Here is a 20,505-nt window from a genome sequence, read left to right as displayed (position 1 = left end):
AAATAAAGATAATGTATCGAGAAATTAAATTCTAAGTATTAAGAAATTCCTAAGAAACTGCAGTTGTGTGCTAGATAATATTTATTATACCTTTCCTGACAAACCTATCAAAGTGAGTACGCATTTCCCTATCACTGTTTTAATTTTCTCATAGCAATTAACATTTTTTGAAATAACAATTTTCTTTTATCAAGTAACTAATTGTCATTTCCCTCTTCCCCAATTTAACATTTTATTAGTCCTCAGGCCTTGACTCTTGTTCACTATTGTATCCCAGCACCACCTGGCACATGAAGGCCCTGACCTTGATGCATTAAAGAAAATCGAGACCAACAATAAAAAAAAAAAAGGAAGGGAGGGAAGAAGAGAGAGACCAGGAGAGCTACCTTTTGCAAGTCTGGCTGAAGCAAAGATGATACATGTGTTACAACTTTGGTCTTCATTACATCCAGGAATTTCTACCTCTCTTAAAGTAAGGCAGAGTGTAAGCTTCATTTCCAAAAACATGTGGCCAAACCAGAACAGATTCAGAAAAAATTGTACATATAATAGTGAACAGACTGACTGTCACCTGAATGGACAGGGTAATAAAATCTGGGAGAGGCCCCCAGGAAGCTCTCTACTCCACCTTCACGGGCCTTTATAAAGAGCCTTCATTATATACCCATCTTTCCTGGAGGCACTTGATCTTTCATTGTTATCTTCTAGCTCAATTACTCCTTGATGTGCCTTCTTTTGATAAAACATTATAGACTACATTCCCTAACAGCAATACAGAAAAAAAGAAGAGACATTAGATTATCACATTAAGTGTTTCCTATACTCTCAAGAGGACACATATTATATTTGTGTATGTGTGTGTGTGTGTGTGTGTATGTGTGTGTGTGTGTGTGTGTGGTGCTGGGGATTGAACCCAGGCCTCATGCATGCAAGGCAAATGCTCTAGTATTAAACTATGGCTCCAGCCCTCAGGTAAACTTGCAATTACTTGCAAATTACAATGTTTAATTAGCTTCAGAGTGATAATAAAATGCTATAGAAGAAAATTCTTTGCCAAAAGTGTAATTTTGTTTTGCATATGGTATTATTGATAATTAATTTATCAAAAACCAGGCTTCATATTTTCTAGCTTTTTAGGTTTTGAAATTATATTAAAAGTAAATCTGTAACATCTTACAAACTCCTCAGACAACATGTAAGGTATTAATTTTATCATGGTAAACAAAAGGGTCCCCGTAACCTGTCATGACTTCTTATAACTCAAGCGTTTATCTTAGCAAGGCAAAGCCTATCTCTGCTCTGAACACAAAAGTCATTCTCTTTTCTGGCAATCTGCTGAATGGGAAAGTAAACACTATGAAAATTAAATCTCATAAAATAAGGATTAATAAACTTGAAACTAATAATATGCAATGGACTCGACATCTTTTTTGCTCTGATTTATTATTCTCAAGTAATAAGTTTTAGTCTTTTGTCAACAAGACGTTCTACTGGGCCATACTCAGAAAACAGGTGCTAAGACTTCAAGGTTTCAGGTGAGCACAGCGTTGGAAAAGTCTGGGTCCTTCGTTAATGGATTTCGAGAATTCACCTGTGATTGTCTGGCAATCCCAAACAATCCTTCTCTGTAGGTGAACTAGGGCATTCCCCTGCAGCCCTTGGGTGCTTGCGGGTAGGGAGCAGGCCACACATTCCTCAGAAGGAGGTAAGAGCTGGAGAGCAAACGTGTGCTCTGTGGCATGTCTGAGAGCTTGGGATGGAGCTGGAAGAAGCTGCTGATGCTGGGACGAAGATCCTGTCCAGAGCTCCAACAGGCAAGCCTCCGGCTTTCACCTTGAAGAGTAAATGGCACATCGGACACAAGGTTAAGATTTCTTTTCCCCATTTTAGGAATGAGCAAGATGAGTCTCTGGAAGACTGAAAATGGTCCAAGAGCACAGAGCAAAGTCGTGAGCTACAAAGAAAAGAATCAAGCCAGGCCTGACCTGGCTCAGGGAGCAGGCTCTTTCCCCCATGGTGTGACGCTGCCTTCTAGGGCTGCGCTCCTTTGAGAACATTTTCTGCTGGAGGAACTGGGCATGACCTGATTGGTAGAGATTCCCAGGACACCAAGAGGGTGACCTCCTGGCCCTCGGGATTCGTTTCACCAAGGTGTGTGTGAAACGCTCATTACATTCAACTCTGGTTTCAGCTTAGGCCCATTGCTCCAGTAGGACAGCATCTCTCTTCAGGATACTGCTCCTTTGGTTTAGAAAGTGGCTCAATGTAAATTTTGATCATGTTAAGTTAGGCCTTCTGAATAGTGTGAATGAGAGAAAAGAAGAGGAAGAGTCAAGTTGCTCCAGGAAGGAACCCTGAAGGAGAGGCCTACACCACCCTGAGGGAGCCAGAGCCCAGGGAGAGGGCTACCATGTTTGCCACAGAGATGTCTGAGAGCCCATGGCGAGTCTGTTGGTCAGCTTTTGTTGAGGTGACCATGATACCCGACACAAACAACTTGGAGGAAGAAAGGCTGACTCGTGGTTTCAAAAGTTTTAGTCCATGGTCATCCAGCTCCTTTTCTCTGGGCCTGAGGTGAGGCAGAACATCATGGAAGAAGGGAATGAAGGAGGAGAGCTGCTCAGCTCATGGAAGTCAGAAGGTCGGGATGGGGAGCGGAGAAGAAGGAGGAGGAGGATTAGCAGCTGCAGCAGTAGGTGGGGACAAGATAAACCTTTCCAAGGCATGCCCCCAGTGACCTACTTCCAACAACTAGGTCCCATCTTCCAGTAGTCCATTCAACTATCAATGGATTAATCCACCGGTGATGTCAGACCCTCATGACCCAACCATCTTCCAAAGTCCCACCTCTGGACATTGCTGTATTGGGGACCAGCCAGGGACACAGTCCAGATGCAAACCATAATAGTGATGGAATACTTTTGCCATAATCACCCCAGTGCTACCACTAAGCCTTTGGTTTAAATATATATATATATATATATATATATATATATATATATATATATATATAGGCTACCATTGATTTCTGTTATTAAAGATCTGAGGGTAAACTGGCAACAGGGATGGAGAGATAACCAGGAAATGCCCTTGGCAGGAGTTTAAAATAATAAAAAAAAAAAAAAAACAGAACTAAAATGAAAACTCCAAATAAGAAGAATTGGGCAGGGTCCTGAGGTTTCTGATAGAAAGTGAGATGGGGACTGAGGGCTCAAGCCATTTTACCTGGGTGCCAAGGTGGGTGGTTAGGAAGACTGGGGAGCACTCAGGTATCAGGTCTCAGGTGAGATGAGGCCTTTGAACTTGTCTACCCACAAAGTCCCTTCGCAGCAGAAGGGCCTCGGGACTGATGCCTATCATGTGCCCAGCCCAGAGGTAAAGAAGGAGGATGGAAACACCTCTTGAGTTTACTCCAGATAAAATGTTGGCTTTCCTAGTGCACTGATCTATGTCCTTTAATCAGACATGAATAAGGGACCTGTTTCCTGCTTTCTCTGTCCTGTCATGAATATGCCTGGTACCTTTTGGTTCAGTTGCAGACTGCCCTTCTTAGTACAGTCTCTCAAGTGGAATTCTCATCCACCCTTTCCACTTTCCTCTTTAGGCTCTTGTAACTGTGTCTTTTATGTTCCTGCACAGTGTTTTTGGAAGTAGAAATGTCAGTAAATATATGAAAGAGTGAGATGAGAAATCAGCATTTTATTTTAGGATTTTTTTCCTACGTATTTGGGAAGCCTCTCTTAGGAAAAAAAGATAAGATGGAAGAATAAAGTGTCTCCAGGGGCAAATTCTGAGCACAGAAGACTGTCAGAGGTTATAGTACAAGTGCCACGTGCGCATGCTAGTGGGAGTTTCTGCTGCAGAGGGTGGTACCTTGCACATAAGTGTGGTAGGCTTGCTATGTTGCTTACTGAAAAATGCATAACACTGGAGCGGAATGGGATTGGGAAAGCCCTCATGGTAGGAGATGTTCTTAGACTTCTGGAAAGGGGCAGATGACGTAGGGCTTCAGGGGCTGAGCTGGCAAAACCTAGGACAGTCCTTGATTTCCTGCATCCAATAAATATGCAGGTTTTGTTATAATTATTTTAAATGAGCAGTTTCTCTTGCCAAAAGTATTACCTTTTTTTTCCCCTCTCCCACAGTATTTTTCATCTTTCACCCATCTGTTTGTTAATCCATTTGATTAATTAGAATGCTTGAGTAAAAATGAGTTTGGGTTAATATAATTTCTGGGTTTTCAGAATGACAACTAGGAAACCAATTCTGCTTCCATCTTTCATTGCTGAAAATATTCTCAACATCTATTAGCTCACTTTTCTGCCTTAGTAAATAACATATAATTTAATTTTTTCATGATTCAGGAAACATTGGCTCATTATTTTAAATGAATCATAACTTCATAGGTCTGTAATATGAAAACCTGGGTAGTTATTTACTGAGCCCAGCACAAACCTTGAAGGAGGATTTTTGAAAACAAATCCTTTCTATTTTGTTTGTTTTCTACTGATTTCAAGCTCCAAAAGTAGAGCAAAAAGAAAAAAAAATCTAGTTAATTAAAGGTTCTATTTAGCTATGTTCCAGTTAATTTGAGCCTTTCTAAGTACTAATTGCATGAGGCAAGTTAAATTTATTCTGGAGAAGATAAGCCTTTTGTGAAATAAATTTAAGGAGTTCTGAGTCTTGAAGAAGTGTAAAATAAACTTTTAAATAATTTAAATTATATGTAATGTGCTTAAACATTTTCAGGATCATATAACAGGGTTTAGTGGAATTACAAATCTGGATAGCTTCAGTCTAAGCTGTTTTAAAATCTTCTTTAGAAAATTCAAAATGAATCAGTGTAGTTGAAATTTGATATATACATTTTTAAAAAAGAATCCTCTTTCAACATGAAACACACGGATGAATTTATGAGAAGTTTTGATGTAAATTATATTAAGATGCTACATCCCCATAAATAAATCCTAAAATAGTAGGTAAGAGAATAAAAGTAGTGTGTTCAGCAGAAAGATGTCATTTTCTCAATATACCTACCTATCTTCACAAAATTCTAATTCTGTGGGAGACAAGGCAGATTGCACATACACCCCACAATTTTATATCTCAAATAGTATTCAGACTGCAGCAGCTGTGAGGTCTTAAATAAGTACTCTGTGTCAATTGTTGAGCACCATGGTCCAGAGGAATAATCTAGCCTTCATCTAGGCTTCTTGAGCTGCCTGCTGCTCTACAAGGGTGTGTCACACATGTGCACAATTGTTCAGTTGACACCGGATAACTGGTGTGAGATTCCCTGGGGGACCAGAACAGGCACATGCCACTCTTTCAGCAATCACTATGTAAGTCTAAGCCATTTCTACCCAATTACTTTTTGGTAGAAATTTTTCTTTGAACATGATATAAAAAATGTAGTGTGAAACAATCAAATGTGAGGAGAGACCCTGCAGATTGGGAGAAAATCTTTACCACATGTACCTTAGTTAAAGCATTGATTATTTTCTAGGATATATAAAGAACACAAAAAAAACTTAAGGCCAAAAAAACCCAAACAAACAAACAAACAACAACAAAATAAAAACAAACCCAATCAATAAATGGGCTAAAGAACTGATCAGACACTTCACAAAAGAAGAAATACAACTGATCAACAAATACATGAAAAAATGTTCAACATCTCTAGCAATTAGAGAAATGCAAATCAAAACTACAGTAAGATGTCATTTCACTCCAGTCAGAATGGCAATCATCAAGAATAGAGGCAACAAAACAAAACAAAAAAAAGAATGCAGGCAACAATAAGTGTTGGCGAGGATGTGGGGGAAAAGGCACACTCATACATTGCTGGTGGGGCTGCAGATTGGTGCAACTACTATGGAAAGCAGTATGGAGAGTCCTCAGAAAACTCAGAATGGAACCATCATTTGACCCAGCTCTCCCACTCCTCAGTTTATACCCAAAGGACTTAAAATCAGCATATTATAGTGACACAGCCACATCAGTGTGTTTAGCAGTTCAATTCACAATAGCTAAACTATGGAATCAACCTAGGTGTCGTTCAATAGATGAATGGATTTAAAAATGTGGTGTATATATTCAATGGAATATCATTCAGCTTTAAAGAAGAATGAAATTATGGAATTTTCAGATAAATGGATGGAGTTGGAAAATATCATGCAGCAAAATAAGCCAATCCCCCCAAAACCAAAGGTTGAATGTTTTCTCTAATATTCTGATGCTAATTCACAACAAGGAGGACACTAGGGAAGAACAGAGTTACCTTAGATTAGGTAGAGGAGAGTGAAGGAAGAACAGGGGAGGGGATATAGGAACAGGAAGGATAGTAGAATGAAATAGACCTCATTACTTTATGTATATATCTGACTGCATGACCAATGTGATTCTACAACATGTGCAATTAGAAAAATGAGAAATTATACCCCATCTATGTATGTTATATCAAAGTGCATAAATGTATTCTACTGCCATGTATAAATAATTAAAACAAATTAAAAATTAAAGACACAGTGTGTACTTTATAGGTATAAAGAAATAAAGAAATAATGCATGGCACTTGCCTACAACAGGGGTCTATTGTGTGTGAGTCAGAATGCTGTGAACTCGTTGGAGTGGGAATGGGACTGGTGACAGGCATAGAGGGCTCCTTCCCTCTGTGAGGAAGTCTTGACAGAAATGATTTTCCAAACCACCAAGTATTCCGAAAAGCCAACATCTATAGGGACTAAAGTTTATTTTAGTGAAAATTAAAATTTCTAAAATATATAGAACCTTGAGAGTTGATCTAGACTTAAAAGCAAAGATGAAAACACAAGTAGGCACTTCACAATCTTTCTTGGGTCTTTTCCTTAAAATAGTTTTTTCCTATAGGACCATAGACACATAGGCAGATAGGTAGGTAGAAAGAACATCTATGTCTCATTTTATGTCTATTGGTCAATCTTTAAATTCCTAAATCAACAGGATACTAACTTCCATAGATCAGTACCAAGAAAAAGGCCCAGCACCCAACAGGGCATCAACAGACCGCCACAGAATGATGATGACTATATACTGTTTAGCGTGGGGGATTTTAAAGCTCTACTCTGTTGCTGTAATAAAATACCTTCTCTTTAGAATATATTTCATGTTAAATTGTGATTTCATGATGGAGATCAAGCAGCATAATATGGACGATTGGCAGTCAGAAGTGTTTAAATAATTTTTTTTGTTTGTTTGTGTAGCATGTGTAAATGACTTCACAAACAACAGGAATACAATACCCAATTCAGAGAGAGGAAGAGAGCTAAATAAGATTATTATTTGAAGGCAAGATTCAGAAATAAGTGGCTTGTCATTGGGACTGAAAATGTAGAGAATTCTACATCCTCCAAAGATAACTGGGAGGAGAGAAAGTACCTTGGCTAAATAGGGAACACAGACGCCTCAGACAACCAACGAGAGGAAAACAGGAGGGAATCCAGAGTGGGAAACAGAGTAATAGAAAGAGTTCAGAATAAAGACTGTGTTGAGGGAAAACATAAGAAGAAAAATGAAGGAGAAAAACAAGACTTTGAAATGAAACAACTCAATAACATTAAGTAGGTGGGTGTAAAAGCATGAATGATTTATACAGAAGATCTACATTTAAATCTTGGTTTACCTGTTTATTATCTATATAACATGGGTCAAATTAAGCAATCTCTCTGAGCCTGTTTCCTCATTTATTCAAAAATAAAACATACCACATTGAATTTTTAAGGATTTATTAAAATAGCCTGTTATGTCCCAGCATAGATATCTGATAAATGTCAATTTTGCTCATTGTATAAATGTTGTTCTGCTTTTAAACTTGGCTTATTCTATTTCTCAACAGGTTCTTGGCCTGCTGTTCAATCCTTTTTGTGAGGGCCATTTTCTCTTGTTTGGTTGTAAAGAAGACAAGTATTTTTTTTTAATTTTCTAGGAAAAAAATGGATACATTTGCACACATATTCTCAAATATCTTTACCAATGGCAATCAATATGCTTTGTTTGGAAATATATCTGTGGCAATCTAAAGATTGCATTCTCTTCAAGTTTCAACATTGTTGATCGTGATATACACAGATTGCTGGGCAGAAGTTGTCTAGCTCAACTCTCTTATTTTATAAATGGGGTGAACTGAATAGTAGGTCCAGATGAGTAGTGTTTTCATGCAGTTATTCGATTATTTGCTCAACTAGTACTAGCTGAGCCCAGGCTGTGTGCCCAGCGTCATAGCAGGGAGGAGTGGCACATGGATTGAAGCCCAGGTGCCTCAGACCTGTGGGCCTTTTGTGTTACCCCTGGTCTGGAGCTACTGTGGGAATCTGGGCTGGAGGCAGTGCAGATTCTTTCCATTATTTTGAGTGTTTTCCTGATGTGCTTTTTACTCATAACATGAGCTTGAGATAAAACACAGTGTCCTGGATCTCCTGTTGATCACTGACCAGCTCAGAGTAGCAAAAGTAAATGTTTTCAAATTAATTTTCAGCTGAAATCTAAGCCAGGCCAAAGGGCACCAAGGCCTCCATCATCTTCCTTCAACATGGGAAGGCTGCAACGTGCACATGGACAGGCCGTGGAACATCATCTGCACAAGCGGTCAGAGAGACATGTCCCCAAGTCTGGGATGTGATGGCACCCCTGAAAGTGGCTCTCATCCCAGCACATGCTGTGTCTGTCTTACTCCAGTGTCACAGCTCCACTTTATGGATGATGGTTTAGCAACATGCACGGAGGCACATAACCAACCACTCCAGTTGCATGGAGTGATTTTGTACTAGTATCAGATCTTTGCTCTGAGTCTGGCATATGTAAATACTCCTAGTTTATAAAGTGGACCTTGGCCCTCATCCTGCGGCACATTACACAGACATTCTCCTTCAGCTACTAGGGGATTCTTTAGAGGATATGCATTGTTGCTTGTGCACAGAGAATAAATTTTCCCTTCCTAAAGGCGTTCCCAGGGCCTTTCCAGGAACCTCCCTTCCCCTGTTGCACTGAACAGGGAGGGAATAAACAAAGGTGCTTCCCCCAGCACCACAGAGGTTAGAGAGTCCCAGAGGCTCCTGGCCAGCACAGTCCTCTCACTTCTGGGATAACAATATGACCACGCTTTGCCGGTGCCTCTCTCTCCCTTTCTCCTGTAACTCTAAATCTCACGCAGAGTGGTACAAGGGGGACAATGGAGTTCATGTGTGAGGCCCTGTGAGGCTGCCTGAATCCTGCCTCCTGAGTCTTGAGATCCTCCAAGCTCTTGAGACTCCTGGTCAGTGCCTTGCCCAAGCCTCTTTCCCAACAAAGTGCGTCCAAATCAGAGCTCCTCACTGAGACAGAAACCCACTCTGTCCCTCAGCATTTCAGCTCCATATGTCACTTAGGGACACCAATACGAATGGAGTGCTGTAGGGTTTTACAACAGAAATCTAAAGTGATTTCACCAACAATCATGATTAGCGTACTTTGCAAAGATTCAACATAAGCAGATTTATCCAACGCTTAAGGACCCAGAGCTTTCTGCCAGTGTCTCTGCACACCGAGGATGTGATGAAACTATTGTCTATAATGAGGCGTGGAGGTGAGGAAGAAGGATGCTCTTCTCCTTCTGGGAGCTCCTTAGGCTAATTACTTCACTCAAAACCTCAGTTGCTTTCTCTTACAGGTGGCTAAGAACACCTGCCCAACTTTTCTTGCAGTTTTTTTTCTTTTTTAAATTTTTAAATTAAAGGCAATAGTAATCCTTTGGGGGAATATACAAGGTACTATATATATGCACGATATTGTTGTTATCCTATTATTATTTTAATTAATTATATTTATTGCATTCATAGTCTTAGAATCTTGGCTATCTTAATCTCTAATTACTGTTTTTATTTGTTTGTTTTGTTTTGTTTTTGTTTTTTGTGGTTTTTTTTAGTCTTGGGGATCGAACCTGGGGTCACATGCCATGTAAACACATGTTCTACCACAGAGCTACACACCCAGGCCCCCAAACACTCTCTGAACTTATTTTAAGACTCAACTGTGAGTGAAAACTGAGAATATATATTAGGCAACTGAATAAGACATCAGATCAACCACACGTTAATTTTATTAAACAGTTACTAAGAAATTCTATTAATCCTCTCAGATTCTATACTTTGCTTTAATTCACAAAGTGCTTCAGGATGTGTATGAAGTCATATTTGTAAACGCTCGGCACTGCCAGCTGTGAAGGCCATAAATACGCCTTGTGCACAGCTCTAGGAGAAGCAGTTCTTCTCCTCATCCATCCTTTTTCTGCCTGATGTAGGTTGACAGATGATTTACAGGAAGTGACCCCACCTCATTTGCATCTGTATTGATGTGTTTGGTGAGCAAGAAAGGAAGTAACAGATTCGATTTTAATCAGGGAAAAAATGGACTGTACTTATTCTCTCAAGCAAGTACTTGAATTCATCAGATTTTAAAAACATATTCTCTTATATTCAAAATGTAAATGCTGTGGAGCCCACACCATAACAAGAACAGAATAGTTTCCCACTTGAACCTCCAGAACTTGCTGAGAGAACATAACCAGAGCTTTCTCTTCCATGACACATATCAGAGCATTTCAAATTTATGTCTTTTGATTGAAATTTAAAAATTGGCAATAATTTTTAATTGTTTAATCAGGAATTGGAGGTAAACCATTAAATATTAAATCTCTACTTATGAAAGCAAATGCCTTATACTGCATATCCTAGAAAACAAAATCTGTATGTTGCATAGATAAAATAATAGCCAGAATGATTTTTTTAACTACTCACAATGTAGGTTATGACTCCAAATCATTTGCAAAATAAAAACAAAACTAATTTAATATGGTAAATGGGACTCAGTTTTAAATTACTATTAGGCAATCAATTTGTACGTTTGTATAAAGACAATTCATTTTTAAAAGAATTAAGAACAGAAACTGAAAGTCACTTTTTTCCCTTACATTTTGTTATTTTATCTGTCTTCATTATATGTAAAATCTATTTGGTGAAAATCACTAGAAGGGGCTGGGGTTGTGGCTCAGTGGTAGAATGCTTACCTAGCACGTGCAAGGCCCTGGGTTCAATCCTCAGCATCACATAAAAATAAATAAATAAGGGTATTGTCTACAACTAAAAAAAAAAAAATAAATGTTAAAAAAAGAAAGAAAATCACTAGAAGAAGTCTTCTTATAAATTATAAGATTCTAGAGAAACAAAAATATAGGAAAACAGATATTGCTGTGGAATTATTTATTGCCTTGCTATTAGAATGCTTTCTTTTGCTAGCCTCATGAGGAAACTAGTAACTTTAGCATGTGCTTCCCTTTAGAGGTGACATGTATTGTAAATTAGTTAATATAACCACACCAAGATTAGTCTTTGGTGCTGTTGTTTTATTCTCCATTCCTTCCCCCATCTCCCTGCCAACTCCATTTTTTAGAAAGAATAACAGTCAAGGTTTAAGATCCATTGCTCCTGTAGGAAATAAAAATAATAATATCCTAAGCCATCTCAAGGAATAAAAGACAGATTAACAAGAGAAGAAAAAATCACATTTATTTAACCAAAGTTCTACGTGACTCAGGAATAAGGACAAAAGGTCCCAGAGATTTTTTTTTAATATTTATTTTTTAGTTGGACACTATTTTTATGTGGTGCTGAGAATCGAACTCAGGGCCTCGCACGAGCTAGGCGAGCGGTCTACCGCTGAGCCACAACCCCAGCCTGAACCCAGAGATTTTTATTTTTATGATTAAGTTCGATGAAGACTGGACAGATGTGTAGAAATTTGATTGTACAAAGTGGGTGTGCTCTAATTGTAATGAACTGGGGTGACTGGCAAGGCCTGCGTGCTCAGATTCTGGTTCTCTGTAGGGAAAATATATATTATATATTCTCAGTTTTCACTCGCAGTCGGAGCAGGATCCTATGTACCATGTGAAAGTCTCCAGGGCAGAAGGGAGGAGATCAGAAAGTGACCTCCGGGTTTTCTGGCTTGATATGGGGAGAGGCATTTAGTGTTTATAACCCACCATGGGGGGAAAGGGAGGAGGAAGATAAGGGGATGGGAGTTCAGAGAACCACCTCCATGGCAGGTGTGGTGGGGCCACAAGTGACATGGTAAGCCTGTCCCTCCTTAGGTAAAATCTGTAGTGAGTTTAATTCCTAGACTGTTAACTCAACTAGGAAAAGTTAGTTCCTTTTTATTCATATGTAGAAACCAAAGGTAAGACTAATGAACTTCTTGAATGGTTGGGCAGATTTAATTGATGCATTGAAAACCTTTAATTGAACGTTTTATCATTGCACATCTATTTCAGAAACTCTGCTATGATGTGAATCTATTTTTAGATGAGGAAACTAAGGTTGAGACAAAATGGCAAACAGAATAGGAGACAAGCTCAGGACATCTTTGGTTCAAGCACTTTTGAAAAAGAAATGGCGCTGAGGCCGGGAAGCCTCCAGGTACTGGGGTGGAATATTTTCAGAGCTCAGAATGTGACCCCCCCGCATCTGACCCCATGGCATGCTGAGCAACAAACCCTGAAGGAAACTGAGGAAACCTCAGAAGCAGGAAGGTCTCTCTTCCCCTGCCCTTTCCTCCCAACAGCCGACCACGGAAACTGGAACTGCTCTTACACCAACTTGCCCAAGGCAACCTGTGGTCAGTCTCTGACCTTCTCCCTCCCTTGGCCCTCAAGGCCCTCTACTGACGGAGGAGAGAAGGCCCCAGGGAGTGAAGGGAAGAGGCTGGGCAAAGGCCCTGGCACACCCAACAGTTTGCTCCCATTCCACGATACCTTCCGTCTTGGGTCGCAGTTCTGCAGGACTGTCTGTGAAAACACGCAGCTACCCATTTCTTTGGCTCTTCATTTCCAAACCCTCTCATGACACATGATACTAACATTAAATCCATTCTGTTTTGTTAATTTGCTTTTGTTATAACCGTCTCCCCATGAACCTTGGGATAAATAAGGAGAAGCTATCATTTTTCCCCCTCTAAAGATTGCTCCAGGGCCACAGGTAGCATTCACAGAATTTCAAGAGTTAACATATGCCAGACCAGTGATGATGCCAATATGGCACCAAATTAATACTTAAAAGTCAAAGCATTTTCTTGTCAGATAATAACAAGAATATGTACACATTTATTTTTAAAAACCTTCTGTCAAATTGCATTAAAAGCAGGTTGCAACATGATTGGCAGAGAAGATGGCTTCAGAATAGGTGACACAGTTGCATTCCTCCAACAAATGAAAGTGTGGGCGTAAAGAACACACTGTGTACTTAGATCTAGTTTATTAAAGGGACCCTAAAACTGAACAAAGAAAGAGCGAGGTGGGGGAGAGAGAGAAAATGGATCCTCTGGGAATTCAGAACCTAAAGTGATTAATTAGACCTTATTTTGTCTTGAACAGATTTACTAAGCATTTTTTCAAATAGCCACATTGTTTGTAATTACAAAAATCACACCTCCATTGGCCGGCCTTAGTCACTTCATGCATGAACAGCAATCTGATTGAGCACTCTTGTTAGGGCTTCATTCTTCATTGTAATTAGCCATAATCAAGGCCTTCCTGGGCGCATGAGAATGTGCAGAACTATTCCGGCCTATTTGAATATGAATCTTCTCAGTAAGAAGCAAGAAAACAGGAGAAACAAAACAGCTTCTCTAGGGAATTTTGAAGGCATTGCTACTTCCATTCTGGCCCCTTCAAATGGTCCCTATCCAGTATCTGGACTCTATTTGCTAAAACAAGGGTGGCTTAATGGAGACAATGGCTTATTATTTCTTAAGTGACACAGGAGGGCCCAAGTATTACAGGCTTAGTTCTTTCAGTCTTTGCCAAGGACACAAGGAACAAAAGAACAAGCAATTGTGTGTGGAAAGGAGAACTGGGACAGGCTCACTTTGAGACCACTCAGGGTAAGATGGGGCTTTGCTCCTTGGCGCTGGGAGGCTTCTGCATGCTTGCTTTCTTCTCTTTCCCTCCTCTTCCCCTGCAAATGACTCAGACATTACAGAAAAAGGCTCAAAGCAGCAGGGATTGAAAACAAAGGCTAAGTGGAGGAGGGGTGACATTTCTGGTCCGTCCCAAGCACATTCGCAGTGAGCCACCTACTGGCAGCTCGGCTTTTCCTTCTTGATTAGCTGATCCCTCAGCCTCTTATGGGAAGACTGGGTAAACACGCTGGAACACTCCAGATGCCTTTTCAGCCAAACACAGGAAAAACAAAATCCAGGGGAAAAAGCAGGCAGAGTGGTGCTAGATGTCTCTGATAGAAAATGCTATTTGAATTCTAGCAGAACTACGGCTACATACATACCAGGTACCAAGAGTTCTTGAACATGTTATGTACTCTGCATAAAAGTTTAAATGATGATTCAAATTACTTCAAGAGAGTAATCATTAGACCCATGAAGCTAAATAAACTAATCATTTAAACTAATTACATAACATGTTAAAAGTGCGGCATTGCACATGCAAAAGATCTGTTCATTCTTCAAAGCCTTCACTGTTTTTGTGCACGGATTTTTTTTTCTTGAGACACGACACACATCTAATAAAATAGCTGTTGGTATTTCTCCTTACCATGCTACCACAGGACGCTCCAGGGCCACGGCATGACACCTGATAATTCTTTATTATCTCCCAGGTTTACACCCTTCATCATCACAATGAAGTGACTTTCCTAAGGCCACACAGTCGGTTGAATGTATTAATATTGAAGTACTAGATTGCAATACAGTTCAGCACTTTGCTATATAAAAATCACAGTTTTAAAACTGAACAAGGCTAAGTGACCCTTCCTGGTCAGCTTTGACATGAAATTTTGAGGAAGTCAAAAGCACTGTATGAAGGAGATCTGAGGCAGAACCTGGGCTGCATGGGAAAAGGAACTTTAACTGATTAGCAAGGTCTGCTAGTGATTCATCTACCTCCACCCACGCATCCACTACACACAAGGAAGTGTGCTAGGCCCTGCAGAGGCCTCTCAGGGGAGAGAGAGGACTGTGTCTACCTTAAAAAGGGTGTGGTGGTTCTGGTGGGCCAAGGCCACCTGTGTCCTCCAGGGCGATTCTGGGCATCACTCCCCAGCTCCCTCAGAACATGCCCTGTTCATACGGACATGGGGGCTTCTTGGTTATTTGTACTGCTGACTTCTCTATCAAGTATCATCCTGTATTTTGGAGTTATTTTAAAGCCATTTTAATATTTGGTAAGTCAAGACCTTCAACCTCTATTTCTTTTTCATTTTTCTTAGAATATCGACAATTAAAAAGCAAAACAAAACACCTAAGCCAGGCATGGGAGTGCACGCTGTCATCCCAGGGACTCTGGAGGCTGAGCAGGAGGGTTGCAAGTCCCAGGTCAGCCTTGGCAACCTAGTGAGACTCTGTCTCAAAAATTAAAAATGACTCACTGTAGAGTGGCCCTGGGTTCAAGTCCTGGTACCACAAATGAACAAAACAGATGCTTTTAAAAATTTCTTCTTCATACATAGGATAATAGATGATGTTAAATATATTCACCCTAATTAAATCTCTTCAGGAAGCAAAAGAAGTCTCTGTGACTTAGGAATCAGCCTCACCCGAAGCTGACAGAGGCTGCTACTCCCAGTGATTCTAGCAGGGTAATAAATGACAGGTAATTATGGCAGGGCCATCAGTTAGGGTGTGCTTCCCGGGTACCAGGTGGGGTGATCCATATTTTAAACGGGTTGTTTCATCTAATCCTCACAGCGGGTGCCTTGGCACCTTGGCATCATTATCCCCACCTGATAATGGAGTAAACAGAGACCAAGAGAGCTTCAGTGTCTCGCCCAAGAGCACGTGACTGACTCCCAGCAGCGTGAAGTTCAGGAGTGAACCATGGAGAACACTTGCAGGATGGAGTCAGGCCTCGGCAGCCCCTGAGACAGCCAGCACCCAGGCCAGCCTGCTCCCGCCTGCCTCCAACACCCAGTGTGTCACAGGAACAGCCTTAAGGACAGTACCTCTGCCAGCCTGTCCCTCTGCAAAGAGAGTGAGGCTACAGCATGAGGAGGGTGGGTGGAGGACACCCTACGACTCTCAGGGGACTACCAATGGAGAACTGGATGGCATGCCACAGCAGACTGAACGTGGGTGGGTCATGCTAACACCAGCCATGGAGTAGGGCTTTTCAAACATGTCATCAGGCTCGTCTAGGCAAAGTTAGGATAAAATAAAATTCATACCAGACAAACGAGGTAGTCAGCCCCAACTGGAAGGCGTTCAACATAACTGCTGGACAGTGGCCTTTCTAGACATAGTCTCATATGCATACAGTAAATACCGTCAATGTCATCTATCAAATGTCAATGGCATCCAACAAATGGATGCAACTACACATCCAATATTTTTTAAACTAGAACACAAATGGTCCTCTTACGTCTAAGAATTCACAAGTTAGTAAGAACTAAATATATAATGCAAATAAAAAAACATAACTATAGTTTAGGGCAAAACACATGGGGTGTTAAATTTGTGGACATGTATTAATTATATATTTCCTTCAACTGTTGTCAGTTTGATTTCAAGATTTAATGATACTAGTGATAATAATAATATTCAATATTCTTATCTAGCATAGACCAAACACAATAGGACTGACTGGAGCAAATCTCAAAGAGCAATCAGATTTCTGTCCTTGGTACAATGGATTACCATTTATTCCATATCTGGATAATTTGCCAAACTTCAATAGATCAGTTGATGGACCAATCAGGCTGCCAATTGTGGATAAGTACAAGGATATGGGCACTGTGGTCCTGGGAAAGCTGGAATCAGGATCTATTTGTAAAGGCCAGCAACTTGTGATGATGCCAAATAAGCACAACGTGGAAGTTCTTGGAATACTTTCTGATGATGTAGAAACAGATTCTGTAGCACCAGGTGAAAACCTCAAAATCAGACTCAAAGGAATCGAAGAAGAAGAGATTCTTCCAGGATTCATACTTTGTGATCCTAATAACCTTTGTCATTCTGGACGCATGTTTGATGCCCAGATAGTGATTATAGAGCACAAATCCATCATCTGCCCAGGGTATAATGCGGTGCTGCATATTCATACCTGTATTGAGGAAGTCGAAATAACAGCCTTAATCTGCTTGGTAGACAAAAAATCAGGGGAAAAAAATAAGACTCGACCCCGTTTTGTGAAACAAGATCAAGTATGCATCGCCCGCTTAAGGACAGCAGGAACCATCTGCCTTGAGATCTTTAAAGACTTCCCTCAAATGGGTCGTTTTACTTTAAGAGATGAGGGTAAGACCATTGCAATTGGAAAAGTTCTGAAACTGGTTCCAGAGAAAGACTAAGCATTTTCTTGATGACCCTGCACAATACTGTGAGGATAATTGACTGCAAAAGCCTATTTCACACCGCCTTCTCTTATTTTCTGCCCATTGATAAATTTCTTCCCATATTTTGCAAAGAGAAAATTCACAGCAAAAGTCCACATTATGTCAGCTTTCTCATATTGAGAGCTCTGCTATGCCACTGTGGAATTTATCCCAAAATCTCCCCCCTCCCCTTTCAAACTCTGCTTCCTTGGACAGATTTGGCAATAGCTTTGTAAGTGATGTGGACATAATTGCCTACAATAATGAAAACCTACAGGAATTTTTTATTTTTCATTTTCCCCTTAGGCATAGTCTTTTTTCCCCAGGCAGATCATTCTGAGTGTGCGAGTGTGTGTGCACATGTTACAAAGACAACTACCATGTTAATAAAATATTCCATTTGAAAAAAAAAGATGAAGGATATATTATTTTACTTAATTCTTATATTAAAAGACAGCCCTATGAGTTAGAATTACAGGTACCAGTGAGGAAACCGGCTCATGGAGAGGTTAAGTAGCTTCACTAAGGTCTCACACTGGTAATACAGCTTTGCATGTATACTTCTTTCTGTCACACTATTACGGCGATAAACACAAGGGTGGGTTCAAGGATTCACGATAGCAGCGTTTTATGGAATTTGTGATAAAAAGAATGAAAAAGGTTAACTCGAGGCCAAAAGTCAAAAGACTGGTAAGCTGCTGGGGAAGCTAAAAGGAATGGCAAGTCAGGGTTCAACTGCATGTTGTACTGAGAAGCAGAGGACAGAGACTCCCCTGCCTGAACCCCAAGGACACCAGGGCTCTCTGCAGCAGAGCTTTTCACATGGGGTGCACAAACCTTTGTCACTAAGTCTTTCCAGGGAGTACCCAGATTCAGATTAGTCAACCCACGACCAAAATATCCAACAAGAACAACTCAGTGGAGAAGTTTATTTTGGGGTCACAGTGTCAGAGGTTCAGTCCGTGGTCAGCTGGCTCCACTGCTTTCAGCCTGAGGTTAGGCGAACATCATGGTGGAAGGGTGTTCAGCTCATGACAACCAGGAAGGGAGCAACAGAAACAAGATACAATTCCCAAAGGCATGCCCCCAGTGGCCTACTCCTCTAGCTACACCCCACCTGCCTACAGTTACCATATAGGAGTGCATTAATCCATCAAATGGATTAAACCACTGATGGGGTTACAGCTCTCTTAATCTCTGATCATTTCACCTCACAACATTCCTGCATCGTCTAACATGAGCTTTCTGGGGGACGCCTCACTTCAAACTGTAATAGCTCCATTTCCTATTTTTAAACTGTCAATGAAATCATTCTCTCAGGAAAGCCTCTAATGTCTGTTTTTCTCAACTCCCCTTTCTGCCAGTTTACAAATTAAAAAGTAAAAAATGTCTCACCCACCCCAAAGGTGACGGCACACTGTTCCAGGGCTCCTGGCCACAGGCCAGTTTGACACCCAGCAGTGGGATTGGTATGAAGAAAGCAAAGGGCTGGGATGGCTGGGTAGTGAACCCCATCTTAAGTCAGGTGGCTTGCAGCTTTCAGCTTTCAAAAACATTGAAGAGAAACCCAATAATGCATCAGCTGCTAGGCCACTAAAAATAACTTCTGATTAACAGATTGTTAAGTGATTGTGGTGTCTAACTGGTAAGAAATGCTCAAAGAATTGAGCCACTTTGTCACAACTCCTTCCTCTCAAGTCTGCTTCTTTATACCAGAAGGGTTTGCTTGTGCTTATATCTACCAAACAAAACACAGGCTGGACATTGATACTGGACCCATTTGATTCTCAAAATAAAAGGGGACCCATCTGTACACTTATGGACAAGTGAAAAGAGAGACCATTCTCATTTAGAGATTCATTTCATGTGAAATTTTACTTATATGCTTAAAAATTATCAGAATCTGCAACATGTGTCTGTTTTCTCTGCAAGCTGGATCTATCTGTGGTCTCTACGCACTGTATACCAGGGTTCAGGATATATCAACATGTAGGAAAAAGCTGTGCAGGAGAACACACAGGAAGCAGAGCAAAGCCAGGGCCCTTCAGAAGCACAACTTAGCTCACACTTGGGTTTGATCTTCACCAGCAGGGTCCTGTCCTTCTGGGGATGGGACTGCTATGCCAGTTCCTCTAAAGTTGTCTGAGGAAGGCAAATGCCCAGAACTGTGGGCTGAGTGCACCAAGGAAGGCTTAGACCTCTGCTTGCTCAGCCAGGAGGAGGCAGTCTCCTGCTCTGGGGGATGCTGGACACAGAAAATGGAGTTGAGAGTGATCCCTTCCAGAAAAAGAAGGGCAAAGCCCTGGATTTCTGTTGGCCAGAGTCAACATCCAGGCTTGCCTTGGGCTATCCTGATGGCTACCAATAGGTACAATAGATGCTATGCACCGGGATTGATCTATTTACCCGCCTAAGCATCTAAGTGTCTATTTACCTATGGTATCGATAGATGGAGGGATGATGGATGGATAGATAAGTACTACACATATTCTTGGGAACTTATGGTTACTGGAAATAAAATGTTACTTAATATTGATTTCAATATGATAATCAATAAGAAATCTGCAGAATAACAACTATATTAGGAAAACATTCTGAGGGGACAGTGAAGTGAAAATTATAGGTTTCAAGTAAAGGGAAAAGAAATAGCAAAGAGAAAATTATAGGTTTCAGGAAAAACAAAACAAGCAATGTAAAATTTTCAGAAATTAAAGAAAAGTTAGTTCATGAATTTTTAAAGGAAAGATGATGGGAATCAGTTGCCTGTGGTATTTAGAGTTGACCAGATTCATTGAACAGAATGGAAACAAAGTCATATAATAAACTAGGATAGAAATTTTTGATGTCAAAATAAAAATCTCTAAGAGATGAATCATTTTCCAGAATTTTTTGTAGAATGAACATGATTAAGTGATTTTGAAGGCCACTGCTATAGAGAAGGGCAGATGGCCAGGGAACAAAGAATACTATTAGAGTAACCAGAGACTCCAGGAAGAGCCTGAAGCTGTGACTGGGAGAAGGGAGAGGAAGAGGTCAAGAGAGGCCAGGGGCAGGAAGTTGGGTGTTCATTAATGGCCCTCCTGGGTCCCCAAGTATACCACCAGCAGCAGCAATGGAC

General features: G+C 40.5%; 2 protein-coding genes across 2 annotated transcripts in view; one reads left to right on the top strand and one right to left on the bottom strand.

Annotated features, from left to right (window-relative positions):
* PACRG (parkin coregulated) overlaps nt 1-20,505 on the bottom strand; it is a gene marked incomplete at its 5' end in the record, with an annotated part of 515,654 nt that overhangs the window by 382,606 nt on the left and 112,543 nt on the right. The window lies entirely within an intron of this gene.
* Nucleotides 1,757-17,787, top strand: LOC308650434 (eukaryotic peptide chain release factor GTP-binding subunit ERF3A-like; the record flags this gene model as incomplete). Its single annotated transcript, XM_081296443.1, has 2 exons — nt 1,757-1,864; nt 16,632-17,787. 2 exons carry the CDS (start codon nt 1,757-1,759, stop codon nt 17,361-17,363), a joined length of 840 nt encoding a protein of 279 aa, XP_081152569.1. The 3' UTR covers nt 17,364-17,787.

The sequence above is a fragment of the Spermophilus citellus genome (assembly GCF_964194105.1).
Source record: "Spermophilus citellus genome assembly, chromosome: 5".
NCBI lineage: Eukaryota > Metazoa > Chordata > Mammalia > Rodentia > Sciuridae > Spermophilus > Spermophilus citellus.
This window is presented reverse-complemented; position numbering and strand designations above follow the sequence as displayed.